Genomic DNA, 23,997 nt, shown 5'->3' with positions numbered 1-23,997 from the left:
AGGAAGAGGAAACATGAAGGGCTCTTAGCATCCCTTCCAGGGGTGTGGACATGCTCACATTGAAGGGTTCATTGTTTCCCTTGGTTTCTCAAGTCCCAAACCCACTGTAAATGTCTCTTTCTACCCCCTCTCTTTCTAGTCACAGGTTACTCTAGAATGATGAGGCCCAATTCCTGCTGATCTGGAGAGAAGGCACAAGTAGTGCACTGTTCAGACTGATGGTGTTTCCTGTTATGGTACAGCCCCTGGCTTCTTCAAACAATCGAGGGAAGAACTGAGATTAATCTTTTCCTAAATTAAGGCTGAAACAAAAAGGGCATGTCCATATCAGAAAAGTACTCATATTTATCTAGTCTATAGCTCTTATCACAGTTACATATATACATATTTATTGTTTATATAACAGGACTCTAAGTTGGTTACTTAATATCAAATCTTGATAATATATACAAATACTAAGATTATAGGTGGATATGTCATTGTATTCTGCATTTGTCCTATATGCTTCCTCTCATTTTTTGAGGACATCCAATCAAGTCATTAGCAAGTTGCTCAACACTAGACAGACAAGGCACCACTGACTATGCTCAGACTCTACTGGTTCCCTGACCAACACCACCAGCCTTTCTTGGATTGAGTCTACAGACTCCTGGAGGGCCCATGACATATTCCTGGAGGTGTGAGAATTCTGTACAACACTTAAAATTTTTGAATTTTCACTTTAATAAGCTAAAAAAAAATCAAGTTTAGTGATAACCTGAGTGATCTGATGAACACTTTATAACGGTGCCCACATCTTCACTTATGGATACAATTTAATTAATGCCAAGAAGGAGGACTTTAATTGTCTCAGGACTGGGCAAAACACAGGTCTATACTGTATATGAGAATGATGCTTCCCTGAGAAAGACTAACTGCCATTGTGCAAAAAATGAAAAGACAAGACTGAAAATAAACAAAGAACAATGAGAAAAGGCATGAAAACAGCGGAAAGAATGAAAATTAATAAAGAAAGTGAATTTAAAAAACAGAGAGACTTCCGATTAGGAAGTAGAATACTGGGAAGAGTGTGTCTCCTACCCTAACAATTATTAGAAAAAGCTGAATAAACTACAAAATCACAATCTTCTTGGACCTATAAGTGAGCCAAGGTTGTACAGCTGCCAAGAAGACTGCAGTGTAAGGAGAGACAGGACAGGAGCACGGGTTTACCTGGGGCCGAGCTCAGAAAGAAGACAGTCCACCAAACGAGCAAGAATGAAGAATGTGCTTAAAGTTTCAATGAACTGCTAAAAGCCAAGCGTGGACCAGCGTCAAAGACAAGGGGGCACGTGCTCTTCTCATCTTCACCAGGTACTCACAAGGCTGGATGCAGGGCAAGACATCAGAGAAAGCTTCCAGCTATGGTGAAGGCCTGGGAAAGGGGAGAAGCTGCCAGGAGGAAAAGCACAAACACCACTCAGGACGGCTCCCGTAAGGAACAAAAGCCTTAAACTGCTGCAGGAAGACCTCAAGTCCTACTGCCCCAAGATACAGATGGTGAGGATGAAGATGGAGGAAAGGTGAAAGGAAAATCCCTCTATCCCTGGGGGAGGGGCAGAAAACCACCCTGGATCAAGACCATTAGCGGTGCCCTGCTGCTGAGAGAGGGGCAGGACCACACAAAGATACCCACCAAGGACACGAGGCAGAGCTTGGCTGACTTGGCAGGAGGGGCAGGGTCACTGAGAAAGCACCACATCTAAGACCCAGACACGTAGAGCCTGTGTAAGACTAAGGCTGGACCAGAATCAAAGAGAATCACTCCTGCCCTTCCCTCCATGCTGGGATGCACCAAATGACAACGAATAGAGCTTGTACAACCTGGGGAGGTACAAGAACATGAAGAGAAACTCTCTCTGAGGCCCAGGTACAGAGTGAAGGGTTAAAGCTGACTGGTGAAGCAGGAATATTAGGGAAAACTCTCTGGAGAACCACTCCCCACCATGAGCATACATAATGCTAGATAACTGGAAGCCAGTGGTGACCGGAAGGTAACCAGAACAAAAAAAACTCAAATCTGACTCATGACTCATGGTCTGACAAGATTAACTACTCTGCCCACCCCCAACCCCCAGTAAAGGTCTAGGAAAGCAGGCGTGCCCACTTCAGGTGCAAATACTGTTTACCTCAGTCTGTATTGTTCTATATGCAATGTTCAGCATTCAAGCAAAAATGAAAGCCAGAAAAAATAATCCACTATTAACAGACAGAGCAATCAACTGAACCAGATTAACTCAACTGCTTAGAGCGTCTAAGACTAATGAGAAAAGGATGGAGTTTGAGCATCTGACAAATGGGTCATCTTCACTTTGTTGTTAGCCACTGACTAGACCTATCATCAGAGCTGAAGATCCTACACATCCACACCACTGACACTGGACGATCTCTGTATGTTTATATAGTGTCGCACATTCATCTACTTAACTATTATAAAACTGAGGTCCTGGTGTTGGACACCAGGTAGGTCCTTGTTGATTATCTATTTTATATATAGTAGTGTGTATAGTCTTGTGTTTCACTTAAGCTTATATACTGACAAAAAAACCCTCTTAATTTACAGTATAGTGTTCCTTCTGTTCCAATATACTATCTACACTCCTGAAATGAATGGTTTCACCAAGAACAACCTCTTGATGGCGTGTTGATATCTTACCTATAACTCTGTTGAGCCAGTCAGGAGAAATGTTGAGAAGAATCTTCTCTATCAGCTTTGATCCTACATGGACGCAAACCTTATATATTCCATCAACTATGGTCATTAAAGCTGGCCTACAAAAGAGTAAACAGCACAGGACCCTCAAACAGATTTTCAATTAAAGAAATGTTTAAATGCAACATAATTTCAAAAATCACTGGGTTTTTATGCAGGGTTAATTTTAATTACTAAAACAACTCTAGGATGTCCTGAAATATCCCAGAAATAAAAGAAGGGCTTTTTAAAAAAAAAAGAGTTTCAAGTGATAAATTAATAAATTTTATTTATTCTATATTCATTTTAAATTTTCAGATACTAATGTAAGAAGACATTATTTTACACTGCTGTGTAAATTATTTCTAGAAATAAAATAAAGATGATAATCATGTATTTCACAATCACAATTTCAAGTTATTTTTTTCCACTGGATTCTTTCTCATCAAAAACAAACTGTTTTGCATGTCAATAAACAAGGAACTAGGTAAATAGTTTTCAGTACCTCATGCAATGGAATATTATGTGACTGTTAAAATGAATGAGGAAGATTTATAAGTGCTATTAGGAGAGGAATGCCATGATACACTCTAAGGAACAAACAATATGAACAAAACGATATGGATAATATTATTCTATCTATATACTTTTAAAGACAGGGATATACCTCTTTTAAAAATAAATTATTAAAAAATAAATTGAAATCAAGATACTACTTGTGTCAATGACTGGGTCTGTGAACATCAATGGCGTCAAATAAGGAACATGGTTGCGTTCCGTAATGTAGTTGAGGGCCAACCTTTTACAAACACAATGGTAGCAACCAAGTAACTTTTGGAAGAGCAAACAGAGGATTCACTGTCTTTAACAATGATGACTGGGCATTATCTTCAACTTTGCAAACTGGTCTTCCTGCTGGTACATATTGTGATGTTATTTCTGGAGATAAAATTGGTAATGATTGTACAGGAATTAAAATCTATGTTTCTGGCAATGGCAATGATAATTTTTCTATTAGTAACTCTGCTGATGATCCATTTATTGTGATTCATGCTGAATCTAAATTATAAAGCTTGAATTAAATACATATACCCAGAGGGGGGGAAAAATAAACTGAGAACAGAATTTAGAAAGACTCACTAGTATAGGGGAATTTAGTGTAACAGCTAAAACATGACTACTGATTTTCCCTCTGAAAACTTACTTCCCCCTTTATCCACATGATGATTCTAGTTTCTTTCCCCTTTTACACTCTATACTCTTTCCCCAGGCTATCTTTCTTCCTCCATTCTTTATTTCAACAAATACATACTCGATATCTTGTACCATGCAGTGTGCTAAGCACTGGGTATACACTAGTGAATAAGACAGATCTGGTTCCTTCACTCAAGGAACTTAAGAGTTTAATAGGATAGAAAGACAATAAGCTTTTCAACAATGGTGGCAAGATGATTCAATGGGGATAGAATAGTCTTTTCAACCAACTGTACTGGGACAACTGAATATCCACATGTAAAAGAATGAAGTTGGACCCCTTGCTTATACCACATACAGAAATTCATTCAAAATAGATCATGGACCTATACATAAGAGCTAAAGCTATAAAATTCTTAGAAGAAAATATAGGAGTAAACCTCCATGATCTTGGGTTAGGAATGATACTTTTCTTAGATATGATGTTCCTTTATGTTGCTTGAAAAGCACAAGCGACAAAAAGAAAAACAGATAATAAAAAGTGTTGACAAGGACATGGAGAAACTGCAACCCTCACACATTGCCGGTGAGACTGTAAAATTGTGCAGCAGCTTTGGAAAACAGTTTGGCAGCTCCTCAAAAGGAACAAAAAGTTACCATACAACCTAGCAATTCTACTCCTGAGTATACATCCAAGAGAAATGAAAACATGTCCACACGAAAATTTGTACATGAATGTTCGGAGCAGTGTTATTTACAATAGCCAAAAAGTGGGGATAATCCAAATATCCATCAGTTGATGAATGGATAAATAAAATGTGGCATATCCATATTATGTGGCAATAAAAAAAAATGAAGTACTGATACATGCTACAATATGCATGAAACTTGAAACATGTTAAGAAAAAGTTAAGTCACAAAGAACTGCACACTGTATGATTATTTATATGAAATGTCCAAACTAAGCATACCTATAGAGCCAGAAATTCGACTAGTGGGTGCTATGGGTTGGTGGGAGGGGAGAATAAGTGACTGCTATGGGTATGGGGCTTTGGGGGAGGGGGAGATGAAAATGACCTAAAATTGATTGTGGGCACAGTTGCACAAGCCTGTGAATATACTAAAGCCATGGCATCGTATATTTTAGATGGCTTAATCTGATGGGATGTGAATTATATCTCAGTAACGATGTCTTTTAGAAGACAATGTGCAAGTAAACAACTCCAGGTACACACAACACACACGGCACTCTAACAGAGAACAAAGGAGGTGACTAAGAAGGCCTCTCTGATGAACGGCCACTGAACTAAGACACGAAGGAGCCAGCCTCGTGGAGTCAGGCAGAGAAAAGAGCATGTGAGAAAGCCCTAAGGAGGAAGAAGTCAGAGTGTCTAAAGAACTGAAAGAAGACGGTACAGCTGCAGCCCTGTGAGCAAGGCAAGGAGTACAGCAGATGAGACCGCAGAGGCGAGTGTGATGGGAAACTCTGGAAAGGTTTTAAAGGACGGGAGTGGTCACTCTGTCAGCTGTGGAGAATGGACTGGGGGGAGGCGAAGGGAGGGGACCATGCATCTGAATCCAATTTTCTTTTCCAGACAAGCAACTTTCAAAGTAAGAGCAAAATTCATTTACTTATTTATAACAAACATAAATATATGTAAAGGGAAATAAAGCTTATGGACTAAGCTTCTGTAAATTTTCTTAAAGTATTCCATTATAACATGCTGAATATATTTGCATAGGGTTTTTAGATATTGCAGTATCTAGAAATAGAAAAGAGAATAAAACACTGAGTGCTGGTCTGCTATCCTTAATTTCTAATATGAAGTTGGGGAAACTGAGATACAGAAAGGTTAAACACCTTACTAGCTTCCACAAGTCAGAGGTTAGATCATATAATTACTTTTAACCTTTAAATTCCAATAATATGTTAAGGTGGGGAAATGAGTTTCTTATGAGCCATTTAGAACTTGGTCAAAAATGTAAACCAAGTAAAAGTTTTCTTCAGTATAGCTGCTTAAAGACAATAAAATCTCCCAATTACTGCTTTTGAAAATTCCTGTTATGATTACTGGGCAATTTCTGCTTTCATAAATAGCTATTTATCACTCAGGAGGAACAATTTATTCTCTTGGATTAGCTCTAGTTAGTTCTCATTAGAAAGAGTTGATATATGTGATCTTTTGGTCACTTCCAGTCCTATAATATTAAACGTTTTCCATCCCGCTGGCTTGCTTAGTTGCCTTACCTATAGTATTTTTTCTTCATGGTAAATGGCAAGCAGCTAAAACATTGTTTGTAGATCTTGTTCTCATCTGTTTCTAGTTCCAATCCACATTTTGCACAGCCAGTATATATAATATTGGGAAGAGAAGAAAAAATAATCTTCAGAGAACTGTGAGCATTTAGAGCTATCTTCAGAGATGCTGTAATGGGAAACACTAGCTCTAAAATCTGGGCTTTGATTAGAATCACTTCTGTAAAAGACAAACAGAAAGAAATATCACAAATTAGGAGGCCAAAACCATAATTTAATTTACAAACATGGTTAATTATACAGTTGATTCACAGTTATTTATAGTAAAGGATACACCGAGGTCTTGTTCTTGGTCTTCTCTACTCTTCTCCTAGACAGTCTCACTCACGTAGGACTTCCGTATTTACTCTAGAGTGTAAGGGGTGATCTGCCTGCAACTTAGAGTAAAGATTTCTTTGGCTAATTTGGCTGAAAAGGTGGATGTTTTCTTCCTCCCTGTCCTCTGGAATCATGAAAGATCAGTTTAATCTTTTTTAGAAGAAATCCCTCTAAACACTTGAAACTAACATGCCATCTCTTCTTTTCTTTTAATCAATCACCATCAAAAGTCAAATAGGAGGTCAGTAATTCTTCTGTTCTCTACTTTGTCCAAAAATAATACACCATAGCTTACCGTCTTTCTAAACTTTTTTTTCAATTTCCCACCCGTCATCATCCACACTCTGGGTGTTGGTTACATAGCCACGTGAGCCCTGAGGGTCCTCACCTACTAAATATTTTCTGTGTGACGCACCAGGCACCTCAAGCATGTTCATTCACTACTCACTGGCTCATGCACTCACCCATTCAACAAATATTGAGTATCTCTTATCTGCCAGACATTCTTTTTTTCTAATTTATCTTTGCCTTACTGTATACTAGTGAGATTGATGAGTTTATCTGAGCAACCTTCTCTTTTCCTCTCCGTGTTCAGTTTAAAGGCTTTTTTAAGGCTTTGAATTTGTTCCTCTTCATCCTTTTAGCACACTCCAGGTCAAGAACTCGTCATTCAGTATCCTGTTCCCTTTCCTGGTAATCTCTGCAGGGGTCTCATTAATGGCGACTTTCCTATTCCTAAGCCCTTCAGTTTGCTTCAGTCTTTTAGTGCCTGAAGATAGTTTCATCATCTCTTCCAATCATGTCATATATCTCTACACAAATTACAAGTGTGTAGCGGTCAGCATACCTAATAAACTATAGCAGACTCTTCATCACACCTTTCCATAGACATGATGAATCACTAAGAAATTATTTAATGAAATAACTCAGTAATTTTATTTTTATTAAAGCATAGCTCACCTATGTTTTTTGTTTTTTTAATATTTATTTATGTGGCTGCATTGGGTCTTAGTTGCGGCACGTGGGATCTTCGTTGTGGCATGCAGGTTCTTTTGTTGCAGTGCATGGGCTCTTCGTTGCAGCACGCGGGTTTCTCTCTAGTTGTGGCACGTGGGATCCAGAGTGTGCAGGCTCAGTACTTGCGGTGCGTGGGCTTAGCTGCCCCATGGCATGTGGGATCTTAGTTCCCTGACCAGGGATCAAACCCTCGTCCCCTGCATTGGAAGGCGGATTCTTAATCACTGGACCACCAGGGAAGTCCCAATAATTTTAGAAGAATGTTAATATAATTGCTAACATTTTGTAAATTTACACAACTCTTGAAAAGAACTAAAAGTTCATGATGAATGTGGATACAGCTTTCAAGGGGTTCATGGCCTGCTGGGCACTGATATTCTACTGATGGCAGGATACTTCCTTCCTTCCTCCCCTCCTCCCTTCCCTCCTTCCTCCCCTCCTCCCTTCCTTCCTTTCTTCCTTTTTTTTTTTTTTTGGCCGCACCATGCAGCTTGAGGGATCTTAGTTCCCGACCAGGAATTGAACCCAGGCCACTGTAGTGAAAGCATGGTCCTAACCACTGGACCGCCAGAGAATTCCCAGAATCTTCATTTCTTTACAAAGAGTCAGGCACAGCCTCAACCCCCCTGGCTTTTACTAAGGAAGCAGACGTTCTTGGGAAATTCCCCCTGTTAATCTCCCTTTCTTCTGCCTTTTATTTAACTATGAAATAGGTTAGAAAAACATTGCTTGTATTTCCACATGCTCTCCCCATGTCTGTCTTAAAAACACATAAACAATGATAAAAACTATGAATTCCACCCTCATAGCTAAACATCAAGAGACTGAAAATAGTTAAAAGGGCCTCTGTGAACACAGGATACTGTTACCAAACACAAATTCAGGTGCCCAGTGCATAGTGAGGCTAAACAACCCGAAATGTTAGAGTTTGGAGCAGAGAAAGGTTTACTGCAGGGCCAAGCAAGGAGAATGGGCAGCTCACGCTCAAAAAATCCAAACTCCCTGATGGTTTTCAGGGAGAAGTGTTTTTGTTTTTGTTTTTATTGAAATATAGTTGATTTACAGTGTGCCAATCTCTGCTCTACAGCAAAGTGACTCAGTTATACACATATAGACATTCTCTTTTTTATATTCTTTTCCATTATGGTTTATCACAGGATATTAAATATAGTTACCTATGCTATACACTAGGAACTTGTTTAGGGAGAAGTTTTGCTGGGCAAAATTTGGGATGAGGGCTGCAGGGTGTGACTTTCTTCTGATTGGTTAATGGTGAGGTAACAGGGTGGTGTTCCAGGATTGTCAATCATCAGATTTCTGATTTCAACCAGTCTGGGGTCTCAGCATGTAGTTAACCATCTTCCACCAGGGTGGGGGCCTTAGTTCCTGCAGAAGAACTCAAAAATTCTGTTATGTATATTACTTGAGCAGGAACCAGGATCCTGCTTTAATAGTTGCACTATCATTTCTTGACTGCTCCTTCTTTGTTTCTGCATTCCCTTACTTCCCTGGTTAGTAACTGTTGGAATCTACTCTTTGGTATTTAGGAAAGTCTAGGAGGCTGAAGCCTTTATCCTGCAAATAAGAAACTGGGGACACAGAGAGGTTTTTTTACCTGTGAAGGCCCCGCAGGGTCCTGCTCAGTTTCACAACCAGGGACTGACTATAACAGCATGGAGTTTTTGCATGGTTTCCCACTGGGGAGTACATCTCCAGGGTATGCAAGAATAATCCCAATTCCCAGCCTCATCCCCCAAATTGGTGAGTCTATATACTTAGTACCATTAATCATCAAAACTGTAGCCACCTAATTTGTTGTTGTCCATAATGTTGTTTATTTTTATTTTTAAATCTAATTCTAGGTCTCCAATCCCAGCAAGTAGATGTTATATGTAAAAGGTAGATAACAGAGTAGACTTCTCTGTGACACCAAATTAAATGTATCCCCTCTACTGCCTATGGCATTCTTCTTGCAGTGACCAGCTCCACAAGCCTGTGGGGTTTTGGGGCTGGGGTGTGGGGACAGGAAGGACATATAAATATGAAACTGGGTTAGAAATTTACATGGCACTACAACACTAGCCAAAATTTCACCAACTAGTATAAATCTAGAGTTTCTATAGCCACTTCCATTTTTGAAAGTTGTATCAAAACTTTGTTTGATATAAAAATTTGTAAATTTTCTATCATCTGTGTTTATTTTCCAGAAGTATTATTAATTTAACTTAACTGTTAGTATTGAAACAGAGCAGGATCTTGTGGGGCTCTCCCAGGTACAAATCCTTTCTGTGTCCTCATTTCTTGTTTGTAGGAAATAGGCTTCATTCAGCCTCCTTGATCTTCCCTGAGTTCCGAAGAGCAGATTCAAACAGTTGTTAATCAACGAAGGGAGGGGATGCAGAAACAAGGGAGGAGAAGTCAAGAAACAATAGTAGTACAGCAGTGGGGCAGGGTCCTGGTTCCTTCTCATGGAATATACATAACAGTATCTTTGAGCTCTTCTGCAGGAACTAAGGCCTCCACACAAGTGGAGGATGGTAACTTCAGGCTGAACACACAGATTCCCAGAGCACCACCCTGCATCTCTCACCCCAAATACTGCCCATAAAACTTCTCCCTGAAAACCACCAGGGAGTTGGGATTTTTTGGACATGAGCTGCCCATTCTCCTTGCTTGGCCCTGTAGTAAACCTTTCTCTGCTCCAAACTCTGACATTTTGGTTTGTTTGGCCTCACTGTGCATCTGGCACACGAACTTGCGTTTGGTCACAGTATCAATAAATGTTTCCATGTAGAAGTGGGTATATGGAGTTCTTCTCTGAGAATAAATCTCTGTATTCAATTAAAAGGTGGATTTTTTGAGAGGCTGTTGTTTTTGTTTTCTACTTGCATTCTCCTTAGCTTAGTTTTATAATGTAATAATGCTAACCTATAATCACATCTTAGAAAATATTCAAACACACATACCTGAATTAACACAGCTTGTCAAATTTTAACCTGGCATTTGGCCAAGGTAGAGTAAGCGACTGGATTTATGCTCCTACCTTGTGATATAATAAAAAGTAAACATTTGGTCTTTGTCCTTAGTTCCTAGCACACAGCTCCAAAAACTCTTGGAAATCTCCCAGAGTGATAAGAGTATCTTTCTTTGCTAATGAGATGACTGGTGACTGGGGCCCATCGGTAGCTTCAGGATGGGGGCTGGTCACCAGAAGGACCAAGGCAGATTAGATGGTTAGAACTTTCAGCCCCACCCACTGACCTCTGCAGAGGGGAAAGGGGCTGGAGATTGAGCTAATCACCAATAGGCAATGATTTAATTGATAACGCCTACATGATGAGACCTTGATTAAAAACCTTAAACAGGGTTCAAGGAGCTTCTGGATTGATGAACACATTGAGATGCTGGGAGGTTGTTGCACCGGAGAGGGCATGGACGCTCCATGCCCCTTCCCCCATACCTTGCCCTATGTATCTCTTCCATTTGGCTGTTCCTGAGTTGTATCCTTTATAATAAACTGGTATGTAAATAAAAAGAGTTCCCGAGTTCTGTGAGCAGTTCTAGCAAATTACTGAGCCTGAAAGTGGGGAGGGCTGTGGGAACTCCCAACTTTGTAGCCAAGTCAGACAGAAGGGTACCCGGGGTACCTAATACTTGAGACTGGCATCTGAAGTGAGGACAGTCCTGTGGGACTGAGCTCTTAAACCTGTGGAGTCTGATACTAACTCCAGGCAGGTAGCATCAAAATTGAACTGTAGGACACCGAGTTGCTGTTCAGAGTTAGAGAAATGCCTGTTGGTGTGAATAAAGCAAAAACAAAAAAACAAACAAAAAAACCCCATACATTTGATGTCAAAGGTATTGTGTATAAAAATAGTTCAGACACTTGAACAACTAAAAACCAAACAAAATGTATGACACAACAATTCTCAAGACATTAGATATCAGACAACAAAGGACAGTGATCCCTAACAGATGAGAAGCAAAAGATGTAAGCCTGGTGACTGTCCAGCTTACAAAGAGAGTTTCCTGGCTGTGGTGCAGGAAAGGGTACCCAGGCAGAGACTGGTGGTTTCCCTGAGTTGAGAGGAGACAGAGCTTTGAGTCTGGAAGGCTAGTATGGCTAGAGTTCTCAGGGTAGAGTACTAGAAAGATGAGAGCTACAGAGAGAGAGAACTCTGGAGAAATGCAGAGGGAGAACTCTGGAGAAATGCAGAGGGTCCACCCGTTGGAGAATTCAACTGAGTATTAACCAATATATGTGACCAGAGGCCAAGGAAAGAACCAAGGAAAAGGATTACTGGGAACAATCACTGAAGCTTGCACAGAGCTGGGAGTAGTGTATTTTCCCACCAGCTAGAGTGGAAAATCTTGTAATCCATAGGGCACTGGATAGAGAACTTAGAAGCTGTACTTGGAGGAAAATTTATGGCACTAAACTCCTACATTGAAAAAAAAAAAGTCTCATATCAACAACCTGAATTTCCACCTTAAGAAAGGTAAAAAAGTGAAACCTAAGAAAGCAGAAGAAAGGAAAAATAAAGACCAGACAAGAAATCAATGGAATAGAAAATAGAAAAACAGAGAAAAATTAATGAATATAAAAGGTAGTTATTTGAAAATATTAATAAAATTGGTAAAACTCTAGCGAAAATGATCAGTAAAAAAAAAGAGACAGGACACAAATTAGCAATATCAGGTAATACTGTTACAAGTCCAAGCTTGCTCTGTTCACCACCAGACAGGCCAATGAATCAGAGACCAGGAGTTGAGGCAAGGAATACAACTTTATTCGGAAAGCCGGCAGACCGAGAAGACGGCAGAATACTGTCTCTGAAAAACCATCTTTTCTGGGTCTGGATGCCAGTTTCTTTTATACAGTCAGAGAGGGAGAGGTGGTGAGGAAGTAAAGTAAAAGGGCCATCAGTCTTGCAAAACATCTCCTGGAACACCAAGCCTTGGTGAGGGGATGTGTTAGTTTCTTCTTTCTTGCAGCCATTCACAGGTGGGCAGGGTTCCCTGAGGCAGGCCATTATGCATGATTATAATAACAAAAGCAACGAAAAGCAAAGGTTAAAGTCAAACAGATCCAACGTTGAGTCCGATTTACCTCTTCCCCGTTACCAATATTACTATAGATTCTACGTATATCAAAAAAGATAATAAGAGAGTATTATAACTTTATGCCAATAAATTGTTGTTGCTGTTATTGTGCCAACAACCTAGATGAAATGAACAGATTTCTTGAAAGATACAAACTACCAAAGCTCACTCAAGAAGAAACAGATAACCAGAATAGTCCTATATCTATTAAATAAAATTAATTTGTAGTTAAACCTTCCAATAAAGAAAACTTCAGGCCCAGATGGCTTCCCTGAGTTCTACCAAACATGTACAGAAGAAATCAATCTAATTCTAAACAAACTCTTCCAGAAAACTGAAGAGGAAAAACTACATACCAACTCATTCTATGAGCATTGCTCTAACACCAGAACCAGAAAAAGATATGTAATGGGGAAGAGCTAAATGGGACTCCATGTTGGATCTGTTTCTTTGACTTTAACCTTTGCTTTCCGTTGCTTTTGTTATTATAATCATACATAATGGCCTGCCTCAGGGAACACCACCCACCTGTGAATGGCTACAAGGAAGAAGAAATGAACACATCCCCTCACTGAGGCTGGCCATTCCAGGAGATGTTTTGCAAGACTGATGGATCTTTTTACTTTACTTCCTCGCCACCTCTCCCTCTCTAGTTTGCCTTTTTACTTTACTTCCCTCTCTGACTCTAGAAAAGAAACTGGCAACCAGACCCCGATGAGATGGTCTTTTGGGGACCCTAGTCCACCATCTTCATGGTCTGCTGGCTTTCCAAATAAAGTCGTATTCCTTGCCTCAACACCTCATCTCCCGATTTACTGGCCTGTCACGCGGTGAGCAAAGTAAGCTTGGACTCGGTTACAGTTACTACAAGAAAAGAAAACTGCAGACAACACAGACATAAAAATTCTTATTAACAGGTGTTAGTGGGAATTCCCTGGCAGTCCAGCGGTTAGGTCTCCGTGCTTTCACTGCCAAGGGCCCAGGTTCTATCCCTGGTCAAGGAACTAAAATCTCACAAGCCATGCATGGCGCGGCCAAAAAAACAAAAAACCCAGAAATGCAAAGTTGGTTTAATATGCAAAAATCAATCAATGTAATTAATTATATTAAAAGATTGGAAAAAAACTATGATCATCTCAATTGATGGCGAAAAAGCATTTGAAAAATTCTAACATCCATTTCTGATTTAAAAAAATTTTTTTTCAGGACTTCCCTTGTGGCACAGTGGTTAAGAATCCTCCTGCCAATCAATGCAGGGGACACGAGTTCAAGCCCTGGCCCGGGAAGATCCCACATGCCGCGTACACCACAACTACTGAAGCCTGCGTGCCACAACTACGGAAGCCCGCGTGCCACAACTACTGAAGCCCGCGTGCCTAGTGTCCGTGCTCCGCAGCAAGAGGAGCCACCACAATGAGAAGCCCGTGCACTGCAACGAAGAGCAGCCCCTGCTCGCCACAACTAGAGAAAGCCTGCAAACAGCAACAAAGACCCAACACAGCCAAAAATAAATTTAAAAAAAAAGAATTAAAAAACAATTTTTTTTCAGAAAACTAGGAATAAAAGGGAACTTCATCAACCTGATAAAGGCATCTATGAAAAACATACAGCCAATATCATACTTAATAATGAAAGAATAAATGCTTTCTCCCTAAGATCAGAAACAAGGTAAAAATGCTTGCTCTTACAACTTTTTTTCAATATTGTATTAGAGGAGCTATCAAGTGTAACGAGGAAAGAAAAATAAATAAAAGGCATCCAGACTGGAAAGAAAGAAGTAAAACTGTCTTAACACAAATAAAATGACCATCTATGTAGAAAATCCAAATCCACCAAAGAGTGGCTATTGAGCTTAGTGGGTGTAGCAAAGTTACAAAATACAAGGTCAATATATGAAAATCAACTGTATTTCTACATATTACCAATAAACAATTAAAACTGAAATTCTTAAAAATACCATTTATAATAGCATAAAAATAGAAACTAGGGATATGTCTGACAAACAATGTGAAAGTCCTATACTCTGAAAACTACAAAACACAGCTAAGGAATTAAAGAAGATCTAAACAAATGGAGAGATACATCTTGTTTATGGATTGGCAAACTCAGTGTTAAGATGCTTCAGTTCTTCCCCAAATTGATCTATAGCTTCAACACAATCTCAATCAAAATCCCAGTAGGCATTTTTTGTAGAAATTGACAAACTGATTCTAAAATCCACATGGAAATGCAAAGGTTATAGAACAGCCAAAACAACTTTGAAAAGAACAAAGTTGGAAGGCTAACAATATCTGACTTCAAGACTTATCAGTATAAAACTTCAGTAATCAAAATAGTGTTATATTGGTGGAAAGATAGACAAATAGATCAATAAAACAGAAGAAAGTCCAGAAATAGACCATACATGTGAACAACTGATTTTGACAAAGGTGCAAAGGCAATTCAATGGAATAATCTTTTCAACAACTAGTGCTTGAACAACTGGATAGTCATACAGCAAAAAACGAACAAAAAAAACCCAACTTCAAGCCATACCTCACGTTATATACAAAATTAACTCAAAAGAGATCATAAACCCAAATTTAAAACCTAAAACTCTAAAACTTTTAGAATAACACGTAGGAGATAAATTTTTGTGACATTGGGTTAGGCAAAGATTTCCTAGAAATGACACCAAAAGCACAATTCATACAAGAATAAATGGATAAACTGGACTTCATTAAAATTTAAAACTTGTGCTCTTCAAAAGACCTGGGTAAAATAATGAAAAGACAAGTAAAAGACTACAACAGAGGCAAGCAAAAGACAAGCAACATTTTTGCAAAGCTTATAGTTGATAAAGAATTTTTACTCAGGGAGTTCCCTGGTGGTTAGGATTCTGGGCTTTCACTGCTGTGGCCAAGGTTCAGTCCCTGGTCTGGGAACTGAGATCCTGCAAACAGCACAGCCAAAAAAAAAAAAAAAAAAGGAAGAAAAATAATTTTTACCCAGAACATAAAGAACTCTCAAATTCAATAAAACAATCAAGTCAATTTTTTTAGGTAGGCAAAAGATTTCAATCGACACTTCATCAAAGAAGGTATATAGTTGGCAATTAAGTACATAAAAGATGTTCAAAACCATCAGTCAATAAGGAAATGCAAATTAAAACCACAATGACCCATTACTACACACCTATTAGAATGAACAAAATTAAAAAGAATGCCCATACCAAGTGTTGAGGTAGGTGTGGAAAAAACAGAACTCTCATACACTGCTGGTGGAAATGTAAAATGGTACAACTACTTTGGAAAACAGTTAGGTGGTTTATTTTTATTTTTTGGCAGTTTCATTAAAAGTTAAATACATGCGTACCATATAATCCAGCTATTGACTCAGTTCCTAAGTATTTATTCATGAAAAAAGAAAGACTATGTCCATATAATGCCTTATACTTGAATGTTTATAGAAGCTTTATTTATGATAGCCAAGAACTGGAAACAACCCAGATGTCCATCCACAGCTGAACAGATAAACAAATCACAGTATATTCATATAATATGTACTACTGATACACACAACCACATAGATACATCTCAAAGAATTTGCTAAGTTAAAGATGCCAAACAAAACAATGTACATACTGCATGAGTTCATGTATAAAACCATAGAGAATTCAAAGTAATCTCTACTGACAGAAAGCAGATTGATTGCCTGGAAGGATCTGGGGCAGGGATGAGGAGTCAGAAGAGATTACAGAGAGACAGCTGACGGTTTCATGACTGTGGTGACAGTTGCACGGGTTTCATGTCAAAACTCACCAATATGAATGTGCATGCTTTAAAAAAGGGTAATTTCCTATGTGAAACTTACATCCCCAAAACCCTGTTAAAAAAATTTTTTTTTTAATCTGACACTCTGAATCACATTTGAAAAGCACTAACTCTGGACTTCCCTGGTGACACGGTGGTTTGTGCCTGCCAATGCAGGGGACACGGGTTCAAGCCCTGGTCCAGGAAGATTCCACATGCCGCGGAGCAACTAAGCACGTGTGCCACAACTACTGAGCCTGCGCTCTAGAGCCTGTGAGCCACAACTACTGAGCCTGCGTGCCTAAAGCCCGTGCTTCACAAGAGAAGTCACCACAATGAGAAGACCGCTCACCACAACAAAGAGTAGACGCCGCTCTCCGCAACTAGAGAAAAGCCCACGCACAGCGATGAAGACCCAATGCAGCCAAAAATAAATAATTAATTAAAAAAAAGAAAACCACTAACTCTGAAGTATCCTATTAACTGCATATGACACAACTCTTACATTTCTGTGGATGAACCAAAAGTGGGCATAGCATGCTAGTAAAAAAGCCCAAGAAATATAGTTGAGAATCTTAGCATGTGATCTCTTAGGAGCTTCAACTTATTTTATTTGGGACCAGATTCTTTTCACTAGCAAAACTGTTAAAATAATCTTAGTCCACTTAAAACACATTTAGCATTTAACAAAATCTATAAGAATTCAGAAAATTATTTATGCAGACTGGAGAATAAAGTTAAAATTCAGTATCAAGATCCAAAGTTCCTGAGTTATTCTCAATAACTCAACCTATAAAAGCACCAAAAATAGTAATCTTACACAAATTCTGAGGAAAATTTTTGACCAAATTTTTCTTCTTCATTAAAACACTTAAATTATGTAACAATAAACCTGCAGATACATCTCAGTTTTTTCAACCCTTACTTGCCCTCTAAATGCATTTGCTATGGACTTCCCTGGTGGCGCCGTGGTTGGGAATCCGCCTGCCAATGCAGGGGACACGGGTTCGAGCCCTGGTCTGGGAAGATCCCACATGCTGCGGAGCAACTGGGCCCGTGCGCCCTAACGACTGAGCCTGCACTTTACAGCCCGCAAGCCACAACTGGTAAGCCCACGCACCCAGAGCCCATGCTCCGCAACAAGAAAAGCCACAGCAATGAGAAGCCCGCACACCGCATCGAAGAGTAACCCCTGCTTGCCTTGACTACAGAAAAGCCTGCATGCAGCAACGAAGACCCAACGCAGCCAAAAATAAATAAATAAATATTTTAAAATAAATAAATACATTTGCTATGGTAGCCGCTGGAAAACTTTCTGTTGGTTTCCCAAACTGATAATCACTGACATTTACTCATTACTGGCATTTAGCAAGCTTAACTATAGCTTTAAATGCTGTTTAATTTGTTATACCTTCAACCAGGAGTTAGCATCTTTCTAGCATCATTTCTGTAGTTAGGAATGCAATTTAGTGAAAAGTATTTCCCACTAAAATTGTAGCAGTTTATGTAGTTATTTTCACTATTTTACTCTCTCTTCATTCCAAAGTGTATAGCATTCTGAACCTAAAACATACGCCTTTTACTACTGCACTCAAAATAAATTAATTATATTTAGTTCATGGAAATTGTGTGAGTGTGCGTATAAAATTCATCAGGCATTCTTCCATGTAGTATGCTTCTGAGAATGAAATTTATACACACACTCACACACACATATTTGAGTTCAGGAAGTATGTTATTACATTATACAAAGCAGTAAGTAAATTCCATAAATTCTGTATCAATGTTAACTTTTAACACTCATGTGACAGATGATAGCTTAGTAACTTGATAAAATGTTTATCTCAACAGTGATTCTGGCTAGAGTCATTTTTCTATTTCTGGCTTATTAAATGATAAGCTGCTTTTAACTACATGCAAAAAATATTTTTAGGTAATCCCTAATAATTACAAATTAACCTCAAAGGATTGTAGGCAAAATGTTAGGAAGATGTCAGTATCTGTTTCAGCTACTTACAGAGATCTATATTTCACTTTTATATTCAATTACATATTTTCCCCACAAATGGCAGCTTCTTTGCTTATATGAAAACTAGCAGACTTCCCTGGTGACGCAGTGGTTAAGAATCCTCCTGCCAGTGCAGGGGACATGGGTTCAAGCCCTGGTCCAGGAAGATCCCACATGCTGCGGAGCAACTAAGCCCGTGTGCCACAACTACTGAGCCTGCGCTCCAGAGCCCACGAGCCACAACTACTGAGCCCATGTGCCACAATTACTGAAGCTCATGTGCCTAGAGCCCGTGCTCCACAACAAGAGAAGCCACTGCAATGAGAAGCCCGAGCACCACAACGAAGAGCAGCCCCTGCTCTCCACTACTAGAGAAAGCCTGAGCGCAGCAATGAAGACCCAACGCAGCCAAAAATTAATAAATAAATTTATTTAAAAAAAACAAACTAGCAATGTCTTATATAAATAAAGGTCTTACCTGAACGCTTATCCTCTAGGTGTGTCGCTAAATCTGACATCTTCACAAAGGACGGTGTGTGTTTTTGAAATTTTGCTTTAAATGTAATTGCCCTTATATCATCATCAAACAGGCACTCACAGGATGACCATGGTGTCGTATGCAATTCTAGGTTCTCCAGGATGCAATTGCGCTGAACAAAAAGATATTTAAATTCCCAAATATAATCTTAAACAAAACAAAAACAAAAAGTTACCAAAAAGGAAATAATCTAGGCTCAAAATCAGATTAAATAGATTGACCTGATTAAATCAGTTAAATACAACTTTCATCACATTAAGGAATTTGGATATAAAGATGCAAAATATGAATGTTGTATTAAGGCAATAAGATAAGAATGCTAGAGATAATTTTAACAAAAATTTTTCTAAAGATTACTTGGTCTCCTAAACAGTCATAATTTATCATAACCAACTGCTTTTCAAAGTAGCAAACTCTCATTTTGATATCTACAGACAAGATTTTCTAAAATAATGGCATAGAAATGGACGTCTGCCATAATCAATATTACTCATTGATTTTTCAACACCTTAGTTTCCTTTTATATTTATTCATTTATTTATTTATTTAGTTGCACTGGGTCTTAGTTGAGGCAGGTGGGCTTCCTTAGTTGTGGCTCTCAGGCTCCTTACTTGTGGCATATGGGCTCCTTAGTTGTGGCTTGAGAGCTCTTTAGTTGTGGCATGCAAACTGTTAGTTGTGGCATGCATGTGGGAATCTAGTTTCCTGATCAGGTATCGAACCTGGGCCCACTGCATTGGGAGTGCAGAGTCTTAACCACTGTGCCACCAAGGAAGTCCCCTTAGTTTTCTTATTTAGCTAATTTTTCCACAACAAAAAAAAGCATTTAGACTCAGTTGCTCCTATTTTTAATTCCCTTAGTAATAATTCTGAACCACAGTAGCACAGACCTTCTTGCCAAATAATCAGACTATAAATTAATAGATTCAGCTTTAAAACTATATCAAAACAAAAAGAGGTCTCTTAGCACTAAGTTTTCTAATGACAGTTGTCTTTTTAGTTTCCCACATACTTCAGGCCATAAATCTAATTCACAACACCCTACCGGCTTCCTCAGTTTCTTTCATTGGACAGCTTTTTTTTTGTGGACAATCTTAAAACAAGTCAATACATCTGTATAGACAGAGCATCATTAGAAAGAACTAAAGCATATATATTCCAAGCTGTTGCTTAAAACCAATCACTATTTTAAAATAGCTTTCTTGCCTTATTATAAAATACATGCTTAGAAATCACAGATAAGCAAAGAAATAAACGGCAGCTATAATCAACACCTCAAAATAAACACAGTTAATATTTTAGTGGCCATCTAGTTGTTCCTTTTTTAAAATATTTGAATTTCTAATGCACCTGTAATTTATTTTGGCACAAATATAAAGTATAAGTTTAATTCTTATTTTTTTCTCAAATTGTTAGCCAGATATTCCAAATATTATTTACTCTTTTTTAAAGGAAAAAAATTTGCTTTTATTTTTAAATTATAAAATAAAATATACTTTTCATAAAATATTTAGACAGTAAAAGGAAAGTAATAGGTAAGATAAGATTGCCCATGTTTCAATAAAATGGATAATGGGTACTTCAGTTAATTATATTATTCTGTCTATATGTTTGAAGTTTTTAAAAAATATATTTATACATTTATTTATTTTTGGCTGCATTGGGTCTTCGTTGCTGTGCTCAGGCTTTCTCTAGTTGTGGCGAGCAGGGGCTACTCTTTGTTGCGGTGCGGAGGCTTCTTATTGCGGTGGCTTCACTTGTTGTGGAGCACGGGCTCTAGGCACACAAGTTTCAGTAGTTGTGGCACGTGGGCTCAGTAGTTGTGGCTCAAGGGCTCTAGAGCACAGGCTCAGTACTTGTGGTGCACAGGCTTAACTGCTCCACAGCATGTGGGATCCTCCTGGACCAGGGCTCGAACCCATGTCCCCTGCATTGGCAGGCAGATTCTTAACTACTGCATCACCAGGGAAGTCCCAGTTTGAAGTTTTTTATACTAAAAGGTTTAAAAAATAAATACAGACTCCATACATGCATAAAATTCAAACTAAAGGTATAAAGAAAAAATAAAAACCACATAATACTACTATATAGAAATAGCCAGTGCTAGCATTTTAGTATCTGTATTTCCAGATTTTAAAAAATTAATTAATTAATTATTTTTGGCTGTGTTGGGTCTTCCGTGCTACACACGGGCTTTCTCTAGTTGTGGTGAATGTGGGGCTAATCTTCGTTGCGGTGCATGGGCTTCTCATTGCAGTGGCTTCTCTTATTGTGGAGCACGGGCTCTAGGTGCGCAGGCTTCAGTAGCTGCAGCACGTGGGCTCAGCAGTTGTGGCTTGCAGGCTCTAGAGAGCAGGCTCAGTAGTTGTGGCACATGGGCTTAGTTGCTCCGCGGCATGTGGGATCTTCCCAGACCAGGAATCAAACCTGTGTCCCCTGCACTAGCAGGCAGATTCTCAACCACTACGCCACCAGGGAAGTCCCTGTATTTCCAGATTTTTTAATGTGTATATACATACTTACATATTCACTTTTATTAAAATGAGATCCTATTACACATGAAGTTTTATAACCTACTTTTTTAAACTAAATATTCTATAACATACATCTCTCCAGGCTAGTGAACATACATATCTTTGATAGTGAATATCTTTGTGTGTCTACCAGACCACAAATAACCCCCTTAACTGTTCCCCCACCCTCTGAAATAAGCTCAGATATTCCAACTGGTACTTTTTTTTCTTTTTTTTTTTTTGGCCACTTAGTGCAGCATGAGGGAACTTAGTTCCCATACCCCCTACAATGGAAGTACAAAGTCCTAACCACTGGACTGACAGGGAACTGCCTACTTTTTGACCCTGTCCTCCAGGCCACAGCTGACTGAATCAAATTCAACCTAGGCAATCAGATTCTCTTTGCTGGGAACTTAGAAATGGAACTGGTCTCTTAAAAGGAAAAGTAAAACAGGAGCTACAAAGTAACCATCTGCTTTCTGTAAGCTTGATAAGCAGGGAAAGTCTAGACTGAGTGAATAAGGCAGATCCACGGAAATGGTGCCTGGGCCCCAAAAAGCTTTTCAGCTCCTAGTTCCAAGTCCCCCTGAAACCCATCACTCTTGTCCTATGTACTATGACATACTCCTGTATACTTCCAATATATCTCCCTTAATTGTTTAAGTTAACCACAATAGAGTTCTAGTTTTAACTACAAGCCTTCAGTGTCCAAGTTCAAATATAATTTCTTAATACATCCAATGGATTGCAAAACCTTCATGTGCATGCATTTTTAACTTTGTGATTCTTTTCTTATCATTTGAAACAAGCCAAGTTATTTCCTCCTCAAACTTGAGTCTTTTACTCCTTAAAGACAGTGGGAACCTTGAATGGCTGCCTGATCTGGGTTTTTTTGGTTTTTTTGGTTTTTCTGGCCATGCTGAGGGGCATGCAGGATCTTAGTTCCCCGACCAGGGACTGAAACCATGCCCCCCTACAGTGCAAGCACGGAGTCTTACCCACTGGACCACTAGGGAAGTCCTCTGTACTTTATTCTTCATTTATTCATAAAGAAAATATCTACTAGCACAGGCAGTGCTGTGTGATGGGGATACAATGGTGAACAAGCTAGTCAGGGTGCTTTTATTCACAGACCTTACAACCTACTGGGAAATTTAGTTAATTACCAAGCAAGCAAATAAGCTGGATCATCTGTCTGCGTTAGGTGGCATGAGTGCTCTACAAAGAGTGACCTGGGACTTCCCTGGTCAGTGGTTAAGAATCTTCCCTGGTGGCGCAGTGGTTAAGAATCTGCCTGCCAATCCAGGGGACATGTGTTCGAGCCCTGGTCCGGGAAGATCCCAAATACTGCGGAGCAGCTAAGCCCATGCTCCACAACTACTGAGCCTGTGCTCTAGAGCCTGCGAGCCACAACTAATGAAGCCCATGCGCCAAGAGCCCGTGCTCCGCAACAAGAGAAGCCACCGCAATGAGAAGCTCGCGCTCCTCAACGAAGAGTAGCCCCCGCTCACCACAACTAGAGAAAGCCCCCTCGCAGCCACAAAGACCCAATGTAGACAAAAAAAAACAAAGAGTGACCTGATAGGGAGTGATTATGTATATTCATGTGTGAGGCCTCTCTGGGGAAATGAAATTGGAGAGCCATCCGTGTGGGAGAGCTGCAGGAAAAAGCACTCTAGGCAGGGGAAACATGTAAATTCAATATCCCAAGGCAGGAAAAAGGCTGGCATGTTCAAGTAAGAGAAAGGAGTTAAGCTAGTAGGTCTGAGGGAGACTGACCAGTACTGAGACAATTCGTGATACAATTCTGTATTTGAATCATGAATTAAGGGCATGTACGGATATCAAACCTCCGTGCAGACATAACTGTGATTTTGCATGAAGTATAATTCTAAAGGTTGAGATCACTTGTATTATTCTGTGCTTAATTAGTAATGTCACGAGAGTACTTTATTGTAATCTGTTATACTTTTAAAATATTAGACTTCTATTAAATGATTTCAGGAGAATATTGCATTGGCAAGGCATTTAGTTCTGAATAGCCTATTTTATGCATACCCAGTTCCCAAGAAGCCCACCCTCATTAGGACCTAAACTGTGACCAACGCTTGCTACATATGAGGCATACCAAATTCCTACTAACAACGCATATTTCTAAAAAACGCAAATTGGGGATTAGTTTCTTATTATTCTTCTCCAAAACATTGACTCTGTTATCTTCAGTATTCAGTAATGACTGCTTGACGATCATTTCTGATTATATCACCTACATGTGAGTCTGTTTTCCTTGGGAACAAGTAAAACCAGGGCCCAGTACAGAAAGAATAATACAGAGAATGCCTTAAGAAAAAAAAAGAAATACTAAATGAATAGACAGAATGCTAACAATTTGTGAAAGTAGAATCACTTACTTAAATGAGTCTTCAAAATTGGTATTTTCCCATTTTAGAAAGAATGATCTTGAGGT

General features: G+C 39.1%; 1 protein-coding gene across 5 annotated transcripts in view; it reads right to left on the bottom strand.

Moving 5' to 3' along the window:
- Nucleotides 1-23,997, bottom strand: part of SHLD2 (shieldin complex subunit 2) — a 135,252-nt gene that overhangs the window by 33,286 nt on the left and 77,969 nt on the right. For 3 of the 5 annotated variants that reach the window (XR_016388094.1, XM_022562454.3, XM_022562449.3), the window contains exons 7-9: nt 18,958-19,164; nt 6,174-6,402; nt 2,696-2,811 (exon numbers count right to left, since the gene is read on the bottom strand). Coding sequence is in view for 4 of the 5 variants with exons in the window: in XM_022562454.3 (XP_022418162.1) it covers nt 2,696-2,811; nt 6,174-6,402; nt 18,958-19,164 (552 nt within the window). In the remaining variant the exon portion in view is untranslated. Of the gene's footprint in view, nt 1-3; nt 303-2,695; nt 2,812-6,173; nt 6,403-18,957; nt 19,165-23,997 lie in introns of those variants that run through there. The other 2 variants (XM_022562455.3, XM_022562456.3) reach the window with 2 other exon arrangements.

This window comes from Delphinapterus leucas, chromosome 16 (assembly GCF_059928025.1).
Source record: "Delphinapterus leucas isolate spDelLeu-1000000601 "Yukka" chromosome 16, BTC_Dleu_Yukka2, whole genome shotgun sequence".
Classification (NCBI taxonomy): domain Eukaryota; kingdom Metazoa; phylum Chordata; class Mammalia; order Artiodactyla; family Monodontidae; genus Delphinapterus; species Delphinapterus leucas.
The sequence above is the reverse complement of the archived record's forward strand: the minus strand, read 5'-3'. Positions and strand labels throughout refer to the sequence as shown.